General features: G+C 39.9%; 1 protein-coding gene and 1 long non-coding RNA gene across 3 annotated transcripts in view; one reads left to right on the top strand and one right to left on the bottom strand.

The window, feature by feature from the left end:
- The window catches only part of COL5A2 (collagen type V alpha 2 chain), a 300,803-nt gene that overhangs the window by 103,291 nt on the left and 173,845 nt on the right, over positions 1 to 23,667 (bottom strand). The window contains exons 7-14 of the mRNA XM_073633213.1: positions 21,212 to 21,310; positions 19,308 to 19,388; positions 17,166 to 17,210; positions 16,157 to 16,210; positions 14,284 to 14,337; positions 12,128 to 12,181; positions 9,715 to 9,768; positions 8,574 to 8,627 (exon numbers count right to left, since the gene is read on the bottom strand). Coding sequence (XP_073489314.1) covers positions 8,574 to 8,627; positions 9,715 to 9,768; positions 12,128 to 12,181; positions 14,284 to 14,337; positions 16,157 to 16,210; positions 17,166 to 17,210; positions 19,308 to 19,388; positions 21,212 to 21,310 — 495 coding nt within the window. The remainder of the gene's footprint in view (positions 1 to 8,573; positions 8,628 to 9,714; positions 9,769 to 12,127; positions 12,182 to 14,283; positions 14,338 to 16,156; positions 16,211 to 17,165; positions 17,211 to 19,307; positions 19,389 to 21,211; positions 21,311 to 23,667) is intronic.
- Positions 6,613 to 23,667, top strand: part of LOC141146714 (uncharacterized) — an 81,622-nt gene continuing 64,567 nt past the window's right edge. For both annotated transcript variants that reach the window (XR_012244978.1, XR_012244977.1), the window contains exon 1: positions 6,613 to 6,797. This is a non-coding gene — a long non-coding RNA (uncharacterized lncRNA). The remainder of the gene's footprint in view (positions 6,798 to 23,667) is intronic.

Here is a 23,667-nt window from a genome sequence, read left to right as displayed (position 1 = left end):
ATACTCCCAGTATTATTTTCCCCTTAGCTTTATCCCTTTGGAGCTCTACCCATAAGGATTCCACCTCCTCTCTAGCTCCCTCAGTGATGTCATCTCTCACATTCACTTGTACATTATTCTTGATATATAGGCATACCCCTCCCCCTTTTTTACCCTCTCTATCCTTGCGGTATAGGGTATACCCTTGAATGTTTGCCAGCCAATCATGAGAGCTGTTGAACCAGGTCTCTGAAATTCCCACAAAATCCAAATCCTCCTCGTACAACAGTATCTCTAGTTCACCCATCTTGTCCGCCATGCTCCTGGCATTGGTGAACATGCCACATAGTTTAGACCGGTCGCATATTGTCCTCGTATTGGGTGTTTCGAGATTGCAACTAGGACTTGCTACTATACTCACCTTGTGTTTTTGTGCTTTGGTTAACCTACCACTAATGCCCCCAATACTAGCCTCTGGAATATCTTCCGCGCTGGCTATCTCTGCCTCTGGACCCTCCCTCCCATCGCCTAGTTTAAAAACCCTTCTAACTTTTTGGCCATCTTCCTTCCCAGCAGATCTGCACCCTCCTCATTTAGGTGCAGTCCGTCCCTTCTATAGTACCGGTTACCAACTGAGAAGTCGGCCCAGTCCTCCAGGAACCCAAACCCCTCCTTACTACACCAGCTCTTCAGCCACTTGTTTACTTCCCTAATCTCCCTCTTCCTTTCTGGTGTGGCTCGATGTACCGGTAGTATTCCTGAGAATACTACCTTGGAGGTCCTTTTCCTCAATTTAGCTCCTAAGTCCCTAAAATCGTTCTTTAGGACACTCCATCTACCTCTGACTTTGTCATTGGTGCCAACGTGCACCATGACAGCCGGGTCTTCCCCAGCCCCTCCCAGTAATCTGTCCACAAGATCCGTGATGTGCCGAACCCGAGCGCCCGGTAGACAACATACTGTTCGGCGCTTCAGGTCTTGGTTACAGATTGCCCTCTCTGTCCTTCTAAGAATTGAGTCCCCTACCACCAGAATCTGTCTTTCCTTTCCCTTTGCTGCCCCCCCACTCTCACTGGAGGAGTTCTTCCCCCGGCAGCTAGGAGAGTCCCTCATCTCCAGCAGTGCTGGTCCCTGACTGGTTTCACCAATGACACTCAAAGTAGCGTACTTATTGGGATGCTCCAGTCCTGGATCGGCCTCCCTGGCTTTTCCCCCTCTACCCCTCCTGACTGTCACCCATCTACTCTTTGCTAGTGCCAGCACCTCTTTGTCTCCACCCGCCTCTGTGCTGGCCCCTGCCGGCACCTGCCGTGTACGTTCCTGGCTCTCCTTTAGTATGGAGGGACTTCTCAGTGCTGACAGTTGCTTCCCCAGATTCAGAACCTGGGCTTCCAGGGAAACAATGTGCTTACATTTTGCACAGGTGAATCTGTTGAGAAATTTCACACTAGAATAACACTAGAATAACACAAATGTTTACTGATTTGGGTTTCAGCAAGCTGAACAAAGCACACACACGCATGCTGGCTGTCGCATTTGTCTCAGGTCTCAGAAAACCAACCCAGAAGGGTCTGCTCCTTTTGTGCCCAGAGTACAGAGTATTGTCCCTTGAAACATTGTTATTAGTGGCAAAAGGCCTAGAATCCGCACAAAGCAACAAAAAGGTAGCTCCTCTCATGATGGCCTCTGACACACCATATCTGCCCCCACCAACACAAAATCCGCGTGTCTGCTATAACTGCGGAAGACCCGGCCACTTCAGAAGGGAATGACGAAGTACTCGGAAGTTCACCCACAGGCAACCAGGCCTCAACTGTGGTCCACACGAAAACGTCCAATATCGGAGACATGACACTCCTCCTCCTCCTCCACCCCCTCCAAACCACATAGACCTTCTCCGTTAGGATTCTGGCAAGCCTGTGCCACCTACCCCTACCATTTTATCCTCTGGAGACACAGGAGGCCCTCTTGCAAAAATAACCCTCCTATCGAGGGCCATCCTACCACTTTCCTTTGTGACACAGGCGCTGCCAGATCCGTGATTAGGGCAGAAGAACTACCCGATACCTCGTTCCTATCAGACATTGATATAACATGCGTGGGGGTCGATGGAACACCCAGGAAAAACCCACATGCCTCATCCACATGCCCCTTAAATCTGTTATGGGCTTATGTCTTGTCCAGACTCCAGGCTTCTATTTCTTTCCAATCCAATGGTGGTGTTCTGGTCTCCTCACCACTAACCATCGAAGATGCCTCAGCACTGTGTTCCATCCCCCTTTTATTATCTTTGGATGCACAAGGTAAAGCTGGAATCCCAAAAGAAGTCTTGGATTGAGTCCCTACATGCCTGTGGTCCACAGAGTCTGAAGATATAGGACATCTAAAAGTGCCACCAATCATGGTGCAGCTGAAGCCTGGGGCCCCCTTGCCCAGAAGGCCACAGTACCCCTTGAAGCCAGCTCAAGCTGCATCTATTTCAAAGCAAGTTGAGGCCCTTCTGTCAAATGGAGCTCTGGTACCCTGCACAACCCTGTGCAACATGCCACTGTTCCCAGTGAAGAAACAAACCGCGAAAGGAGAGCCAGAAAAATACAGAATGGTACAAGACCTCAGGGCCGTGAACGAAGCTACAGTACTGGAAACACCTATTGTGGCCAACCCACACACCTTGCTGCCAGGAATACCACCCACAGCAAAATACTTTACAGTAGTAGACCTAGTGAATGCTTTCTTCAGTGTTTCCCTTGACCCCCGTTGTAAGTTCCCGTTCGCTTTCACCCATGAGGGCAGGGCTATACCTGGACTGTTATGCCGCAAGGGGCCCAGAACTCCCTCTCTCAATTTGCCAGAGCAATGGCCCTCATTCTGGACACCTGCATAAAATTACACCCTGACATTGTACTCCTCCAGTATGTAGATGACCTCCTGCTCTGTGCAGATACCCTTGAAGACGCCTCAATCTTCTCCGAAAGTCTCCTCCACTACCTGGCTGAGCAAAGATGCAAGGCCTCAAAGCAAAAGGTCCAGTGGTGCAAAGAGAAGGTGGTTTTTCTAGGTCACTGCATCTCCCAGGGCACTCGACATCTCACTGAAGAAAGAGTTGCTGCAATCAAAGCCATCCCCTTGCCTCAAGGTCAAAAGTCCCTACATGCTTTCCCAGGATTAATCTCCTATTGCCGCTCCTGGATCCCGTACAGTGGGCCCACTATGCCTCTCACCGGTCAAAAACCTTGATTAACTCTCTGATCAACAAATACTACTTGGCTCCAGGAATTACCCCACTTACCAACAACTTCTGTAGGTCATGCACCATCTGTGCTAAATACAACCCGGGAAAAATGAAGAAGGTACCTCTGAAGCATCTAGCAAAGGCCCAGTACCCCTTCTAAAGGATACAGATCAACCACATCCAGATGCCAAAGAGTGGCCGATATGATTATGCATTGATTATCATTTGCATGTTCTCCAGATGGCCTGAAGGCTATCCCATTACCAACATGACAGCAAAGATCACGGCAAAAACACTTCTAACAGAAAGTGTGCAGATATGGTGTCCCAGAGGTTAAAGAGAGTGACCAGAACCCGGCTTTCACGGCCTCAGTGACCAAAGAAATATGGACAGCTTTGGGAGTCACACTAGCTTTCCACACCCCATACTATCCTCAGAGCAGTGGGAAAGTGGAAAGATTAAATGGCACAATAAAGTCTAGAATGCTAAAAATGTCTCAAGAAACAGGAATGAGTTGGCCAGATAGCCTGCCCATTGCCTTATTAAGTGTTAGGTACACTCCAAGGGGAAACCATGGTCTGTCACCCTATGAGATATTGTTTGGCTCAGCCCCCAGATTGGGTTGTTACTTCCCGCAACAGTTACAGCTTCAGTCTGATGTATTGACCGATTATGTGACTGCTTTATCTCGAGAATTAACCCATATCCATTCGCAGGTATTTTCTTCCATTCCAGATCTTGAGCTAGATACAGGAACACACAAGCTGGTCCCCGGTGACTGGGTCATGATAAAGAAGTTTGTGAGAAAGCACACCCTTGAACCCAGATATGATGGTCCTTTCCAGGTTCTCCTAACAACCGCCACATCAGTCAAGGTGGCCGGGAAGAACTTGTGGATACACGCCTCCCACTGCAAGAAGGTCCCTGTACCTGAGGAAGAGGCCGAGGGGACCAAACCATGATCCTGTATATCCTTTTCATTATGATTATTGTTTTAACACACATGTAGCTGCCTTCGTATTTGACTACTGCATTATAGTCTCCTGCCCTCAAGTTGCCTGGCAATGTTACATGTATCGGGACACCAACCACATAGGTGCTAGGTCCAGGTTGTCCACATACATATGTGTCACGGATGACTACTGTGGCGACAAATGTGACTACTGGGGATCTGTGGGATGGAATACAGGGGATGACTGGTGGTATAAGCCACAGAGTGCTCTGGACAAGAAAGATAAAAATGGGAAATCCCTACTTAACAGAATGGCCTTACTAAAGACAGGTACATGTTTAAATAGTGGGAGGACAGGACACAGCATGGAATTCACCCTGACCATGGAAAATCCCAGCCCTACAGATGCTAGTACATATGTCCTGGGAACATGGTTGGTGTGGAGCACAGGAGGAACGACAGGGAAATTCCAACTTAAAGACATGTATAATTCACTAGACTGGCAGCCCTCTCAGCCCATAGCTAACCTCCTGAGGCCCCATATACAGAAGTTAGGGGACATGGTGGCCATAGCAGACCCTACCTTCGAGGACACTATGGCCGCAGAGACCGGGTTCTCAGATGTCAACCTGTGGCTCGAGTGGATGAGGTACAGTGCAGGGAAACACAATAAAACCAATTGTTATGTGTGTGGGGGGGCTAGACCTCATTTGGGAACAGTACCCCTAAACATACCCCCAGAACATGAGACATGTTTTCTCAGCCTATTTACCAACTCAACCACTAACCATTCCCTGTGTAAACAATGGAAGAGGGAGTATCCTATAGTCACCAAGACCCCCAAGCCAGGAGAGGGTATCACCATATATCCTGGCAATTACACATGTTATGGACGATACCAGGGAGCGGGGAAACCTCTTGGGAACTTTACAGGTTACTGTGGATCTTATAGTGAGGTGTCAGCAGATCTGGTGCAAAACCAAACCCAGTCTTTGGGAGACGTGTACTAGGTCTGCGGAGGCATGAAGATCAGGAGTAGGATGACAGGACAGTTGACAAGGGAATGTGCACTGGCTAAGGCCCTAATGCCTCTGCATATTTTCACAGAAACCCCAGAAACAAACAGCACACCAAGGCCTAACAGGAGACGTAGGAGTGCCCCAGCAGGAAGCTTCGATCCTCATATATACATAGATGCTATAGGAGTCCCAAGGGAAGTCCCAGATGAGTTTAAAGCAAGAGACCAAGTAGGAGCGGGATTTGAGTCTCTAATCCCCATCATCGGTGTAAACAAGAATGTAGATTGCATAAATTACATCTACTATAACCAACAAAGGTTTGTAAACTATACCAGGGATGCACTCCAAGGTTTAGCCAAGCAACTAGAGGCCACTTCACAAACGACCTTCCAAGACCGTATGGCCTTGGATATGATCCTAGCTGGGAAGGGGGGTGTGTGTAAGATGTTACCTGAGACAAGTACATGCTGTACCTATATCCCAGACAACACTTGCCCAAATGGTAAAGTGACCTTGGCCATCAAGAAACTTGAGGATTCGTCCGAGGAGTTGAAAAAGAATTCAGGGCTCACCAACCCCTGGGATCAGTATTTCACCTGGATCAAGGGGGGAGGGGTGGCAGGGATTATTAACACAGATAGGAATAACCATCCTGATAATTTTGGTGACCATGGCTGTCATAGTCTGCTGTATTCTCCCCTGTCTTAAAAAGTGTGTAGAAAAAGCTGTTGACCAATCTACTCCCACATTTGTGAACCAGGAAACACCAGATGATGATTATGAAATGCACTCCATTACAGACACTCCCTCCCCGGGATGCAACTCCATAGGGTTATAGGGACAGATAGCACCTGACTGCCCTTCTCCAGGCTGTATCGAGGGGGTAGCGAGTTAGTTGCTGCCTTTCTCTATATGCAGTTCAAAAGAGTTGCTGAAGAGAATGGGCCAGGTGAGTAGGACTTTTAGTGTAAGTGACAGATTGAAATAGACATTTCGGGGGGCACTGTAATGGATGTGACTTCAGTGTCAGAAGAATCATGATAAAATGCTAAAATGCCTATTACAATGTCTTATATGTTACCGCTACTGCTTATCATATCAGCCTTAGCTTTACTCAAAGATGATCCTGCTGCAAGCTCACCCCTCCCTCGCTGTGAAAGTGAACTACAAAGAGTTAATGAAGAAATTGCACCTCCTTTCGGAGAAATACATTTGAGACATGACATCAACACATTTTTGAAAGGGAGCTACACGAAATAGCGATGATCAGCTGCTATCCAACCCCACTATATGGGCAGACATAGGTCAGCTAAATCAGCAAAAAAACCTTTTACATTGTCACAATAATAATATATTTTTAGCATATGCTTGTCTGACATGAATGTCTAGCTGCTATTATTTAAACTGCAAAAAGAGGAAATAAAAAAGACAGAAGTAACTTTACACTGAACTGTGCGTGTCAGAGTGAATTACAGAATTACTGCAGAAGTGTACACTTCATATATCAAAATCAATCTGACCGGGTGGCAGATATAAATATCTTGGACGATTTTGATCCGATCCAAGACAGCAGCCTTTATACACAATGCAGATGATTTACCCCTTAGGTTCCACAGTGAGTATAACAAGCATGCTTTACTGCATATACAGATTGATTTTACTGTTGTGGGTTTAGTAACACTTTAGCTTTAAAAGACCTTTTTGCAGCTATGTTGCTGTTATACAATATTTGTTGTCGGAGAGTGTCTCTGAAATGTGCCACATCCAAAATAACTATACAGAGAAGAGAATTGACCCCTAACTGGACTTTTAAGGCACTCGAATACGTATACATAGAAAAATATAAATGTTTTATTGGTAACATACATATATCAAAAAAATATACAGAATAAAAATGGTGGAATGTTTAAACAGACATGCATGTGAGTTGAAAAAGTCACCACAATGATTGATACTGTTGTCTTATGGTTCACCCAATGCGTTTCAGAACTTTTTCATCTCCTTCTTCTGGGATACGTAAGAGATTCAATCATGTGTCTATAATTAACAGACAGTTTAAATATATATGCAAGAACAAAGAGAAATGGTAATAAACATTATTCATATGAGTATGCATGTGATATGCATGTGTTCACATGCATACTGATATGAATAATGTATATTACCATTTCTCTTTATTCTGCATATATATTTAAACTGTCTGTTAATTATAAACACATGATTGATTCTCTTACGTACCCCCGAAGAAAAAGATGAAAACGTGTTTGGTGAATCATAAGACAACAGTATCAATCATTGTGGTCACTGTTTCAACTCATATGCATGTCTGTTTAAACATTCCGCCATTTTTATTATGTATATTTTTTTGATATATGTATGTTACCAATAAAACATTCATATTTTTCTATCTATACGTATTCGAGTGCCTTAAAAGTCCAGTTAGGGGTCAATTCTCTTCTCTGTTTATGTTGCTGTTAGAGAGATTTTCCCTTTCTTCCTGCCCTTAGGACAATCTTTTTAGTAGACATGAACTGAAAGAATTGTTCCAATGAAGCCTTTGACTACAGTAAAATCTGACAGGATTTTGAGTCCTTCTCTAATGTAACCACATTTTTTTTTAAAAAAGGGATTTTGGCTATACCCTGTGATTAGAGAGCAAGAAAGAATTGGTATTTGTTTAACTGGCAATATACCCACCCGCATTAAAGTTAGAAACAAAATTAATTTCTAAAATAAACTAAAGTAAAAAGACAAAAAAGCAACACTTAAAGTGGAACTTTACTCGTAACAAGTTGATAAAAAGTCATTTTCTTTAGCAAGGAACATACATTCCACATTAAGGCTCCATGCACACTGGGCTTAAAAAAATATCTGTTCTCTTGGCAGTAAAACACGCTCATATAGAGCATTTTTTGTACAAAGTATAGATGAGTTTGGGATAGTTTTACGTTTTTTCTGCCAATGATGTCCAATCAGAAATGTGAACCAGAAGGGGTTCACTAATCGTCTAATCGGGGTATTTCTTTAATCGTCCTAATGTGCATGGACACATAGGATAACATTGAGCTGCTACTACAGGCAGAACACAAAACTCCTGTAGAAGCAACATTTTTTAATCCAGTTTGCATGGAGCCTAATAATTATTTCACCAAAATTAGTGTCTGCTGTAAATTGCCGCCAGCGTTTCTGCTGTTTTTGCTGGAGGCTGCCATTTTGCTGAAGCCCAGAGCCTCTGTAAATCTTTTGTTTGTCAGCAGATTGGCCTCTAATGGCTCTGATTTTAGGCACAATGCCAAAAATAGAGCGCAACTGAGCATCTGCAGAGCAGGGTGATACAGTGTAATACTATGACTATGACAAACATTGTTTGCTCTTAAGATGACCCAATTACCTTTGACCCGGCTGTTCCAATTTCACCTTTTGGACCGTCCAGACCTTTATGACCCTTAAAGTAGAGAATACATTATAAATTATCAATGATAATTACGAATAAGTATATAAATACATAACGCGATTGTATATTATATATATCTATAGATATAGATAGATCTATATCTATAGATCTAGATCTATCTAGATCTATATCTATAGATCTAGATAGATCTAGATCTATAGATCTATAAATATAGATCTATATATCTATCGATAGATATATAGATCTATATATCTATCGATAGATATATAGATCTATATATCTATCAATAGATATATATCCTGTATATATATCAATATATATATACACATCTTTATATTATCATAATGGAGAAGCAAAAGCTGTCACTTTTCAATGAGCGCTTCATTTTGCTACTCTATTTGATATTGCGTGAGTTATTCCTGAAAATGCATATGCAATTGCATTAAGCATTTTTTTGTACATAGTATACAGGACCATACATAATAAATAGTAATAAAAAGTAAAGATTTTCCAAAGCTAAAAAAAAAAACACTTACACACCACTTCAGGCATTACTCAAATGGTCATTGTAATGTTATACCTAAATCAATTAAATGGCAATGCAGGTATTTTCTACCATCTTTTTCACATGGCAAGCATGGAATTTGGGGGTTAAGGGGTTAAGGATTCCTTTTAGAATCAGGTTCAGGATTAACAGGGTGATGTAAAGGTTAGAGATCAAATTAGTTGTTTTAGAGTAAGTTTAAGGAAAAAGTGTTATGGAGAGGTTATGTGTTAAGGGTCAATTTTAGGTTTCATTTTAGGTTTAAAGCTTCAAAATGGTGCCGTTCATTTTGGAACCAGATTAAGATTATAGATCAGACTGTTTTCAAAGCCAAATACCCCATGCAAAACCATTCTCTCCCTCTAACCTAAACTTTATGTATCAATAATATGATCAATCAAATAAAAATATTAAATCATAGATAATACAACATGGATTCTCATAAAAAATTCTAAATGGTAAATAAAAAAATAAATCCGTCAAATGTACCCATGACCCTAAAATCACTTATTTTATTAATGGCCATATATTTTGCACATAGTTAAGCCCTATATATCACCAGCATTTTCTTACTCTGTGTCCTTTAAGTCCAGGAAGTCCAGGAGCACCAGGAAATCCTCTTGCCCCCTAAAAAAATGGTAAATTACTTTGGAATAGTTAACCAACGAATATTACATGTCCTTTCTTGAAAGACTTTTTTATTAGCGTTACTAAATACATAATTATCTAAAAGCGTCAAGAAACATGTCAGATATCAAATTGTATTTAAATATGGCATAGTGATAGTGATACAGTATGGCCCAACATATAGTTGATCTCCTCTCCAATAATCCATGCAACAAAACAGTCAATTTTAAGTTCTGTAAATTTCTAAATATTTTTAGAGTAGGCATGAATACTTGCAAATTGGTTAATATTTGCAAAAATAATGAGAAATTCAAGTAAAAACAAACTAAAAAAACTGTGAACTACCAATGGCATTCAGCAAACACTTCAGCTAAGCTAAAAACAGATGGGGAAAATTCATAGACACTGTGACAGTGCAGTTAGTGGTGAGCTGGTATGTCGCCCAGGATTGTCAACCAGGCAGGTTGAGGGGCTCCAGGACGATTATATAGTTTTGGAGGAAACTGTTTGTCAGTTTTGTCTGAGGTTTGTAAAGTCTAGTTGGGGACCTGGAGCCTGGAGATTTTGCAGCGATCTGGGTGAGAGGAGATCTCCAATCCTGGGACCAGGATTTAGGGCTAGTCAGCACACTGATTGCGCAGGTGTGTCTGGGTCTGATAGTAGAGTCAGGATCAGGGTTCTGGTCTTCACTTTCCCGAGGAGTCCAGGCCTGCAAGGGAGAATCATGCATGTCTGCATGGTATAGTTAGACAGAGGGCCCAAGCCTGTGGGCTGAGCAGCATGAAAGCTGGAAAAGAGGTGCAGTATTTGTACAGGAACTCTGTTATATGGCCAAGGGGGCTGAAGCCTAGAGCATGAGCAGCAGCAGTGCTGCTAAAGAGTGGCTTGGTATTTTTCGTTTGTCTTACATTGTTGCTGTGGAACGCTGAAACTTCTGTGTGGGCAACAGTTTTGTCATTGGACTTGTTTTTCTTTTACTTCATGGTCCAAAAAAGCCCTTAAACTGCATATCTGGCATGGACTCAGCTCACTGGTAAGCTCTACACTGAAGCTAAATAACCCCCAATATTACAACACCCTTTGGAATTTCAGTTGGGGCACAGCAGGGTCTAATAATCAGTCCATGTCTGCATTGAGATTGGAGTGTCCGCGCTAGACACTCCTTCCTCAGTGCACTTTTGCCCACCCTCCCTCCCCAGCCATTGTGTCCGCCACACTGACAGAAGCATTGCAGAGAAGAATTTTACTAGCTGTGATTTAGTCCAATAGCAGTTTTTAAATCCAAACACTGCCACGCCCTGTCTCTCAACTCCCCATCCGGCCTCACCTACCCAGTAACAAGTTATTTCCCAACAATGGGCAATGCCATACATGGGTAATAATGTGCCCTGTATGCCTGTTTACATTTAGCTTTTGGCTGGGGATTCTACATACAGCTGAGTGCTGGAAGCTGTCACATACATGACAGCTTCCCAGCACAAGTAGAGCCCACTTTGAGAACTGACGTACTTCTGTACGCCAGCTCAGAGCTTGTCTTATTTACCACCAGTTACCTCATTTGAGAACTGGTGATAATTATTTAAAATTTGTCATGGGCTTAGCAGCAAGTGGTAGTATTAAGAACTACTTGAATTTGCCTCATGTGTCGATAACTTACTAATTACTAACTAACTAATTACTAATGTCCAAATGCTTGCCTGAATTAGTCGCAGGGAGTTCTTAAAAGAAATACCTCCGGAAATCTGTCGTTAGGGCTATTTTGAATTGCCTTGAGAGTGACCACTCAATTTACCTTAATTTGATCTCTATGTAATAAGCTGAAACAAGAATTAAGAGAGCTCCTTACATGTTATCGAGTGTGCTGTGAAACCTTCCGCTCTCTCTCTGATTGATGTACTATTGTTTCGACTTAAAGCGGAACTTTAATCAAAAGGGGAAATTCCACTTGTCTGCATCCTAACCTCCCTTGACCTCGACATCTGGCACTTTTTTTTTGGGGAGGGGGCGGGTACCTGGTTTTCACAGGTACCCCAGGAAGGTTTAAATATGACTGGTGGTTTTAAGATGTTTTATTTCAACACAAAAGGTTTTCTAAAGTGCCTGCAATATGTGTATTTGAAAATTCCTATACTGTTTTTCAAAGAGTTCAGCAAAAAGGTCTCACATGATAGAGTCAGAAGATTCAAACACTCAAACTCTGTTTTTGCTTAGTTTATGATAAAACCGCTTGTTATATAGTTGCTATAAAATTCCTTGGTACATTGTACAGGAAAATAATCACAAAATATGAAAAGAAATGCCCAATTGAACTGTTAATGCAAAATTAGAAATGATTTATTTGTTGTATTGAGTTACTTACAGTAGATCCTGGGAATCCTGTTTCACCTGTCTGTCCGGCCCTTCCTGCCTCTCCCTAGAAAAAAATAAAATAATAATCTATTCATCCCAAACTTTTTTTTACATTATTATATTAAAGTGTTAAAAAAAAAATGTAAAGGAAATAAAATGAGTACATGCCAAGCAATATTTCTGAATGTATATCTACAATCACGCTAACAATGATACATGAGATAATAGAAATCAAGCTTATGGACAAAATAGAACATTTTAAACATTTTAGTGACTCTGGGTACCTAAAAACTTACCTCTAAACTTCAATCACTGGCTGTTGACTTGAGAACATGACACTGACATTGCTAAGCACTACTCTCAAGATGCAAACCCCTCAAACTTCCCATAGAGAACTTGTTATGCCCTACTCTGTTGTGTTATTATACTTTATTTTTATAGTCAAAACAGCATTATGTATAAAAGTAACGTGAACGTACACACATAAGAACAAAATAAATATTATTCTGTAGCATTATAAAAGCTAGCATCAGTAACCCAAAGCGTGCCATTGATTTTTTGTTCTGAAAATAAAATAGGATAAAGAAAAATAAACTACAGTCTCAGAGGGGCCATTCTGTATTAACCAACAAGCAGCATCTTTGGTCTTTTTAAAAACGTCCCCCTGGAACATTTTAAGCTTTACAATGATGCTAGCAGTTTGTTTCTCACCAGATAAGCTATTTTCAGATGTTTTATAATGTTCCCAATCTTTTTTCACTTTAAATGACTTCAAAGTTTATGAAATGCTTCATCCAAGTTACAGTATTCTGTTACACGTCTATATGCATAATATATTCTATTCTGTCATGTGTTCATAGTATGCTTAAAGAGGACCTGTCGAGTCTGAAGCAACATCACAGTGCTGTACAGCAGATTTTTAATGTATACTGATATTGATTGGTACTTAGTAAGTATCCATGCCTGATTTCCTTCTTATGCCACATAATAAGTCGAGCGTGATACAATTTGTAGGGTTCAACTACTAATGCAGATAGGTGCTAAATATCTAAACACAAAGTTAATGTAGGTAAATAGGACATATCCAATAGTCTTACATGGCAACGAGAAGCTATGTGTAGACCCAATCTGTCTCTGCTTTCCCTATGGCAAAAACTGATTCACTCAACCCAAGCCTTATTTGAATTTTTAGTTGCAGAACTGAGAATGGTTGCGTATATAGCCATCCTAGGCCAACTTAAAACTATATGAAAATAAGACAAATATTATCTCAAAATTAGAGATGATCAATTTGTTCAGCCCGCTAATGGTCAGCCAAAAATCTATATTTTTCATTGATATGTTGAGTTTGGGGATTGCAGTTGCTTCTACAAATTGTAATCTCCAGTCAGGCCAGTATTATGATAAAAATGTAATTCACTGCAATAAACATTCAGTTTTACTTTTAGCAGTAGCCATTGTAGATTTACTATCTAGCAGACTGGAGTATCAGCTTAGGTTGAGAACAGACAAAATTTTGTTCCTTTCTAATACATTTTGAGATAAGTTTTCAGAGCTCGGAAAAAGTCAGAAATGTACCTTCACCTCTTGTTTCACTGTAGTGTTTACTACATACTACTGTATGTGCAATTTATTTATGTTGTAATACAAGTGCAGTAACATTATTTAATCTATGCAGATGCAAGTACAGAATGTTAGCTGCGGGAGTATGCAATGCAGCCACCTTTACAGCAGTAATCCTTGGGGAATGTGCATAATAGAAATAGATTTCAAATGAAGCCTGCCCAGCACCACCTTTGTGTATGTGCATACTGGCCACATGGATATGTTCCTGAATGTGCCACTTTGCATTTGTGTTCTCTTTGGATTGTGTTGTGTTTACCATGCTTCTCTTATTGATTTTTTGTGAATAATTCATCTTTTGACATAGATGCAAATGTGTTTCCTGATGCGCCAGTATGAATTTCATTGTTTTTGCTTTCAGATTGGCCATTTTAGGGAAAATGTACCGTATCTCTTGTCAATGTGAGTGCAGTACATGCTATTGCAGCTAAACATCCGAACAGAACATGCATCATTATAAGAAGCTGTACTGTATAACCAATATCATTTTAAAAACACCTTATGACGGTAATATTAATACAAGCATCTATTAAGGAAACTTACATCTTCACCTGGTTTTCCCGGAGGACCTTCAGGGCCACGTGGACCTGGTGGGCCCTAGATTTAATAAAAAAATATTATAATAAAAAATATTATTATTATTAGTTTATTGCTTCTTACGTTAGTATTAAAAAAAAGGAACATACCCATATAATAGATGCTGGGAATACTGTAATTACATTTCAAAACCTTTTATATATCTAAACAGTTGCTTCAACTGGTAATCTACTAAAAACTAGGTTCAACAGACAAAAATATACAGTATATATATATATATATATATATATATATATATATATATATATAAGCTGTATTGGCAAATAGCTAAATAAATTGTTGAGATATGGAACCACTTTTTTGGGCATAGAACTTATGTGCATGAGATTTACCTTTAAAGACCTGCCAGAGAGCACAGGTTTGATGACCTGACTTTTCACTAGTGCAAAACAGTTTGGTCACTTCCCTGCCTCCAGCCTGTTATTGAATAGAGAGGGCAGCAATAGCCCACTGATTAGCCAAACCTTGCTAAATTCAGTCCTCTCCAACCCTGTCAGCACACAGCACACTTGATTTCCCCCTCGCTCTCTCAGCCCTGTACAGAGATTTACCAGAGGCTGACACCAAATCAAATTATCGTACTATATGCATGTAAAATACAGTACATTATTTTTTTGATGCATATTAATTAAATAAGTATTTAAAATGAAAACTTCAGTCATTTTTCTCATCTTTCCATCTATTAAATCTTCCGCTCTTGTTGTTTTAACTTTGGTTAGTAAAACATTTTTTTTCTGCCAGTAAATACCTTATACAGCCCACTTCCTGTTTCTTGCCTAGTAAAAAGCCTAGGCTTATGACATCATGCACAGCTCTCTCTCTCTCACTCTTGTGAGAGTTTTCCAGGAAGGGAGGGGGAGGGGTCATAAGAGGGCCAATGAGAGCTGCACAGCTGGAGGTGTGCTTCTGTGTGTCTGTGTAAATCCAGGAAGTGGACAGGCAGCAGCTTTAGCTGCCCACAGTTAAAAATGGATGCAGCCAAACTCAGTGGAGGGAGATTTCTGCAGCATACTTGGCAAGTACAGAATCACAGTATATATAAAATAATATGCAAAGTGGTTGGAGGGAAGCTTCAGAATGGCAAAGATGCTTTTATTACAAATTATGTAAGCAGACTTCAGTACTTCTTTAAAATGCATATATTTGTTTATCTTGCCAGGGTTCCATTTATTTTGACAAGCAGTTTTCATTATACTTCTGTAATTTTTTCATATGCCCAGTCTAAATTTTACCGGCTAGAGATTTAACTTAAATGTTTTGGTTGAAACAGTAATTATTGTGCTGACAAACAGTGCAAAATACAGCATTAGGCACAAATGGAAAGGTTTCAATTAAAGCACATTTACCACCTAGCAGACAACTATGAATGTTTGTTTGCTGATCTCAGTGAGATTTTAATAGTTCATATAATATTCACCCTTTAAAATTTTCTTTTTGAAATATATTTTAGCCATGCAAAATGAGTGTATCTTTCAGAAATGAATTGCACAACAAGCGATGTAATCAATAAGAGTTTCCCCAGCCGTCTTGAACCTTAAACTATTTTTAACTTAACCCTTTCCTATTCAAACCTCTTACATAGCCTAACCCCTAAAATATGCCCTTAACCTTCATAATAATAGCTAACAATTAAAGTAAATCTGTCATGACAGAAATATGGGGGGGTCCATTTTTGATCTCTTGAAACTTCTAGTGGGCTGGTTTCATGCCAATCTACTGGCATGATTATTTCCTGAGTCACTGATTTAGAACAATTATGAAGATCAGGAAAGTCAGGGAAAAGTCAGAGCATCAGAATATATATAATGCAAGTACTTACCATAGCTCCTGGTTCACCTAATTCACCAGGAGGGCCTGGAGGACCCATTCCACCCTAGAAAATAGGTTAATGCAAATAGTGTGTTATATTATTCGTTAAAAGGGTTCAACACTATTGATCACTTCTTCAGTCAGACTTTGCAACTTTTAAATGCACAATCAATTCTTGCCACGGGTACTTACTATCTAATACTTGAGAAACAAACCTGTCATGGAAATTTGTATGGCTGCAGAGAGGTGGCAGGAGGAGGTGACTTAATGCAGCATATCCAAAGACGTGCTGGTAGGTTAATTGGCTTCTTGCCAAAAAATTGGTCCTAGTATATGAATGAATGTGAGTTGGGGACCTTGTATATCGAGTTTGAAGTATAATTTGTTACCTGCTGGTTTGAGTGAGCCCCATAGTAAGCAGTGTGGCAGCTGTCTCAGACACATACATGTCTTATGACTTTGCGTGCATTTAAGGTTTGAATATTCTACTAATCTGTGTTAACAGAGTTTAGGATAAAGAGTCTGAGTTTACTACCAGACAGTCAATTCACAGCAACGTGGACAAAAAAGTATGGGTCTCTGTCTCTCACTTCCTTTATGGTAAAGGGATTGACTGCAGGACAAATGGTGAAGTAAAATCACTCTGCTCAAAACTCAGTGGTGTTCTAGCCTTTCTCCACTTTATCTAAAACTAAAAAAGGGGTTTTGCTTGGCATACACTTTAAACACTGGACAACATTTTATATTTACAGTCCTTATTTTTTTCTTATGCATCACTGAGTATCTCATAATTAAGAGTTAGAAACTTAGTAATGTCAAAATCAGCTATGCTAATTTACAAATACATGTGCTAATATCTAGGAAGGAAAAAAATGAACGTGCTATTATATTTTGGTATTGTATACTAAGGGATAGTTTGAATAGATTGATCTTTTTTGCAGTGCACTATATTGCTTTTTTAATGCTAAAATGTAAAAATAACAAATTTAACATTAAATTCTTAACCTCATATTTCTTACCGGGTTGCCAGGCACACCCTGTGGGCCTCTTGGTCCAGGTTGTCCCTGTAAAACAAGTAAAGTGTTCATAAATGTTTTCTGAAAAAAAAAAATGTTAAGGCCATACCAGAGAAATGTTGTACCCCAACCTGACCCATCCCAGTTATGACATAATTTACAAGAAAACGGAATATGATAAAAAATGATCTGCCTATGAAATATGCACATGCATCTCTAGCCCACTGAAAACAATAATTATTTGACCCAATTATTACTGTGGCTTTACTTTGGTAATAGTATTATTTTGGTAAAATTTTTAACATGAGAGTTTTAAATGAAATGTCTTAGAGAGTTCCTATGTATTTATCATTGTGTTGAACAAGTGAACAGTTCTAGAAACATGCTTGTTCATGTTGTATAGTCAGATTTTCAACCTTAGAAAAATGTTACCAAACAAATGGGAATGGTTTTCAGCAGATTTGCATAGTTGTGTAGGCTTTAAAAGAAAGGCAGGATATTGTTATATGAAAATCTAGATAGAAACCAATTTATAAATCTAAAGATTCACTTTCATTTTAATCTAAAATAAAAAATAATGACAAATCTGTATTAGATCAAGGCTACACTGCACTCTCCAATACAGCAGAACAAAGCAGCCCCCCCCCCCCCCCAACACTGTCAGCCAGTCCATCGGTCAGTCATCCAGTCCCACAATTACCCCATCTAGGTTGCGGGCGGGCAGCGCTCCTTACGGCAACAGGAAGCAGGCGACAGCCGGCGGGCAGCAGCTTCCGTCATGGCGGCTTCCTCTTTGCGTCTCCTCCCTCCTCCTCCTAGGCATCCAATAGGATCACCTGTCCTTTCAGCCAATCGGGTTTACCCGCTTCCCGATTGGCCGGGAGGAGGATAAGTGTGGCAATAGTGAACATTCATTCACTATTGTCACACAACTGGGTGGGTTCAGAGCGCAGTGCTCTGTGCCTCAAGCCCACCCTATTTTGAAGTCTATTAGAGCCTCTGGCTCTAGTCACGTACTTCAAAAGCCCCCGCCTCAATTGGAATCCATGGTCCAGTGTCTGCATGTAGATTAGGGGGCCGGACGCATGGATGGGGGGGTGGCACCCGTGCACACCTAATGGACGAGCCGCCACTGCAACAAAGGGAGATTAAGTGGAGAGCCATTACTTGTCTCTGGGTGGTAAAACTCACTTCAGGAGTACAGGATGTGATAAAACATTATGCACTCCAGTCATAGCTATTTCTAGGGGCTTCTGGAGTCTGAAAAGGATCACCAGTGGTTCAATTTAAATATGATAAAATGTTATTACTAAATATATGTGTGATTCCTTTTGCCATCACTTTAAAGCTATAATAGAAGTTAATAAATAAATTAAATTAAATTAAATAAAAGCTGCTGCTTAAAACCTGATATGTGTTCCCACACCAAAATTGATAAATAATGTAAAAGATTTTGTGCTGCTAAACTACGTGACCATGACATAACGTGTAGGGCGTGCTGAGGCAGACACGGACCTGAAGTGACGTAGAAGGGAGTGAGTTAAAATGCCTAGCAATTATATTGAAGCTTTATGCAAGTTTTTTTAAATGTATTGTGGCATAAGCAGTCCGGATTCTTAAAGGGACCATATGCCGAATATATTGGTGGCATGGTGCATGACAGAAGGAGAGTCTCTAGTGGACAGGAGGCTCTGAAGTGTCCATAATTCTAAGATACCCTGTTGAATGATATTATACAGGTGCAATTTCTAATGCTTGGAGGTGAGAGTTCTGAGAGCATTGTGCTGACATGTGGTTTTATGAGCAAGTTTTTATCCAGTTTGGCGTGGGGCGTTTATGAGCACGGAAGAAGTAACACTGGTCCATTATTGGATGTTTGTGAAGAGACTGTTTACTTCATGTTGTTTTATGTTTAGCAATTTGTGTTCACATATTGTATATTATTGATTTACACTGCATTTGTATAGTACAGTGAAAATGTATATTAGTTTACCATCTTTTATATTATCTATGACAAAATGTTACTGCCAGTACACATTGCTAAGTGTCAGCTATCCACCTATTCTCATTCTGACACATAAGGGAATCACAAAATAAAGTCACCTGGTCAAATATGTTTGTGAACATTGATTGTGCTAATCTTACCAATGAACCTGGCATTAGTCCTATTTGGGAACCAAGTCCTGATTTTTCATCAAAGCCTCCTTGCATTTGGGACTGAAGTGGCTATAAAAAAAAACACAATATTTATAAAACATTATAAAACACTTTATAAAAAAAAACTATAACGCTATAAATGATACCCAGAAACAGTATTGTGTAAAAATTGGCTAACATGTTATATCAACCTGTAGTTCTTGGACCTATTCCAATTATTATAAATAGGGATGGGCCGAACACCCCCTGGTTCGCACCAGAACATGTGAACAGGCAAAAAATTTGTGCAAACATGCGAACCCTATTAAAGTCTATGGGACACGAACATGAAAAATCAAAAGTGCAAAAATTTTAAAGGCTTATATGCAAGTTATTGCCATAAAAAGTGTATTGGGGACCCAGGTCCTGCCCTAGGGGACATGTATCAATGCAAAAAAAGTTTTTAAAACAACCATTTTTTCAGGAGCAGTGATTTTAATAATGCTTAAAGTGAAACAATAAAAATGAAATATTCCTTTAAATATCGTGCCTGTGGGTCTCCTTAGTCTGCCTGTAAAGTGGCGCATCTGTGTGATGTGTTTTACTGTTGTTTTACTGTGCCGAAGCAAAATGACATTTCTAAAGGAAAAAATGTCATTTAAAATAGCTTGCGGCTGTATTGTATTGCTGGCTTCCGGCAATATAGATAAAAATCAAGAAAAAAATCGGTGTGGGTTCCCCCCAGTCCATACCACACTCTTCAGGTCTGGTATGGATTTTAAGGGGAACTCCACGCCAAAATGTAAAAAAAAAACAACGTGGCCCCCCCACCCAATCCATACCAGGCCCTTTGCGTTTTTTAGCAGGATGGGAACCATACTGATTACCAGCCATAAAAGAAAACTATATACATATATTAGGATTACAGTAGGAAGGAATCAGTATCACAAAAAATACTTTCTGCTAACTCTATCTATGGTAATTGGCATTACGAACACCTTCTCCTTTTCCGATATCTTTTACTTAGGGAAAAAAATGTACGTAGTCACATATAAGGACTGGTGAGTTGCAATATATCATAATTTGATTCTTAAGTTTACGATATTCAGCATATTAAATTGATTGTAAATGTAAATTGAAAAAAAGAAATAACAAACAGATTTATACTTACCTGCAATGGAATTGGCGCCTCTGCTTCCCCCTACGCAAAGTGCCCCTATAGAAAGCCATTTCCTATGTTGGAACCCATGCGGGCTCGCTCCCGAGCCTCGCTGTCTGCATCTATTGACACAGACAGCGGGGCTCAGCCCCGTTCTCTGCTTCTTTGTCACTGGCTTTGATTGGCAGCAGCAGGAGCCAATGGCTCCCACTGCCTCAGCAAAGCCCAAGAGACCAGGAAGTGAAAGGAGAGAAGAGCTGCAGATGTGCATAGTGCTCGATCGATTGAGGGCTCAGGTAAGTGTAAGGGGGGGGGGTTGAAGGGGGGTACTACTACCTAAACATTTTTTTACCTTAATGCAAGGAGTGCATTAAGATAAAAAATTTTTTTGGTTTTATAACAGCTTTAATTCATTTTTAATTACATTATGCTATAAATTATATTAGTCTCCAAATCTGTATGCAGAGCAAGCTGTCCAGTAAAAGTGACAATGAAACGACTTGGAACAAACTCTGCCAGGGATGCTAAAAACCTTTAGTGTTGCAGGATCTCCAAACCCCTGTTCACTTTTGCTGGGCAGCTTGATTTTTATTTAAGTATCGAGAACTCAACTTCCAGCATCACACATGAATTTATTGAAAATGTTTCACATGTTTCATTTCTTTTGTATTACTTTATGAATCTGTAGTTATATTCTCTTATTTGTGAACAATAAAAATGGCAAAAATGGTGACAATGTTTAATGTTCACCTACATGACTTCCTGGAATGGAGGGGTGTCCAGGTGGTCCAGGGTCACCAGGCTGTCCAGGAATACCAGGTTCTCCATCAATTCCAGCAGGACCCCGAAAACCCTTTGGGAAACAAAATGCAACATTTTAACATATCAGTCAGAAGGCAATAAAGGATTCCAGAAATATTCTAGTAACTGAAATAGCTATCTACCCATTTGCAGCTAGACACATTTTTGCATACTCACGTTTCATACTTTGAGACATTTTTGCTAAATTTAGTTAGGCTCCCACAATGAATACTATTTTACTGGAAAAATAAAGTGTTTACCAAGGATATGTATTGTATAAGGACCACTGTAGTGAAATCTACTTTCTGGGACACAAAACTTAGGAACTGGGTTTTAAAAAAGCTCTAGACTGATGAGTGAAAATTTGCAATATTTGGCTGTAGCAGGAGGTAGTTTGTTCACCGAAAGGCTGGAGAGCGGTACAATAATGGGTGTTTGCAGCATGATGGAGGTTTCCTGCAAGTTTAGGGCTGCTTTTCTGCAAATGGTGTTGGAGAGTTGATCAGAATCAATGATGTCCTCAATGCTGAGAAATACAGGCAGATATTTATCCATCATATCATACCATCAGGGAGGCGTGAGATTGGCCCTACATTTATTTTGCAGCAGGACAAGAACCCCAAACATACAGACAATGTCATTAAGAACTATCTTCAGCATAAAGAAGAACAAGGAGTCTTGTAAGTGATGGTTTGGCCCCCACAGAGCCCTGATCTCAACAGCATCGAGTCTGTCTGGGATTACATGAAAAGACAGAAGGATCTGAGGTAGCCTTCAGCCACAAAAGATGAGTGGTTAGTTCTCCAAGGTGTTTGGAACAACCTAGCTGCCGAGTTCCTTTAAAAACTGTGTATAAGTGTACCTAGAAGAATTGATGCTGTTTTGAAGACAAAGGGTGTCCACCACATATTGATTTGATTTCTATTTCTCTTCTGTTCATTTACTTTCTATTTTAATAATTGATAAAAAAATAAACTAGTAACACTTCTATTTCTGAAAGCATTTTTAATTTACAGCATTTCTCTGATTCAGATTACTTTATCAATCCCAAAGTTACCTACTTAAAACGTTGTATAGTAGTGTATATTTCTCCAGGTCCACACCTTTTACACTTGTTGCTGCCTCTTTAAAGATCTGTCATCTTTTTTTGGGCTTTTAGTTCTACCTTCAATAGTATTATTCCACAAACCCTGATAGATAAACGGACACTACTTGGAACAAGCTCAATTTTGTATAGTTGGACACTGTACTATTTAACAAATAACCACCCAGTCTGTTAGAATTCACAATATTTAATACTCTTCCATACATTCTGTAGATGAGCCATCATATTGTGAAGATAGCGATGCGCTTATGTAGAGGCAGGATGTGGAGAATCTGGAAGTCTGGTGAAAGTTCACAATCTCTCCATTAACATAGAAGACAAAGGAAGTTATTGTGGGCTTTAGGAAGACCAGCACTACTCCCCATTTTCTCTACGCCAGGGTGAAGATGGTCCTTTGTTTCAAATATTTGAACAGCATAGTGACAAAGGCCTATCAACAGATTTGCTTTTTTAGAAGAGTAAATTGTGCTGGGCTTGGTACTTCAGTCCTTATCTCATTTTATTGGTGTGTGGTGGAGAGCTTCCTTCTTGCATTGCTGTTTGGTATGGTAATGGCTCTGCGATGGATAAACAGGCACTGCAGCAGAAGGTAAAATCTTCCCAGAGGATAATTTGGAGTAATCTGTCCATCATCAATAATATTTACAACAGCTGGTGTAGAAACATGACCCTTAATATTATGGGGGATTATTCCCATCCTGTTGTCCTCATCCCTTCAGGTCGAAGGTTACACAGTATCAGGGCTAGAGCAACTAGGCTGAGAAACAGCTTTTTTCCTGATGCTGTGAGATTGACAAATTTTGCATCACCCTGAGTTCCTGCTACTATATATTAGTATTTCTTTCTGGGCATTGCAAATTGAGATTGATAATACTGCAGTTTATGATTCTTAATAATTGCAATATTATTTTTAGGCAATTTATATATATGTTTCCATACCAATGTATTTTTCTTTATTTGTTTAACTTGATTTTATTATTTTTCACTGGGACCCGAGTACCTTATTTCATTCCTTTCATGTCATGTTGTGCCTAAAGGTTATTTAAATATGTCACTACCTGCCATGAGGTCAAATGCCGTGACTCCACTAGATAGCTAGCCAATCTAAATTGTGAACCAATGTAATTATCAATGTATTAACTACATTCTTTCCTTGTACTTAATGATGATGTTCCTTTTATTATGCCAGCAAAAACAAAAACTCTTTAAGGCTCCAAACAATTGTCTAATAAATATATTGTTGTACTTTTATAGTATGGAGTCTTGAAAAAAGGGTGGACTCTGACATAAAATAATAGGAGCAG

This window comes from Aquarana catesbeiana, linkage group LG06 (assembly GCF_042186555.1).
Source record: "Aquarana catesbeiana isolate 2022-GZ linkage group LG06, ASM4218655v1, whole genome shotgun sequence".
In the NCBI taxonomy this organism is placed as follows: Eukaryota; Metazoa; Chordata; class Amphibia; order Anura; family Ranidae; genus Aquarana; species Aquarana catesbeiana.
The sequence above is the reverse complement of the archived record's forward strand: the minus strand, read 5'-3'. Positions and strand labels throughout refer to the sequence as shown.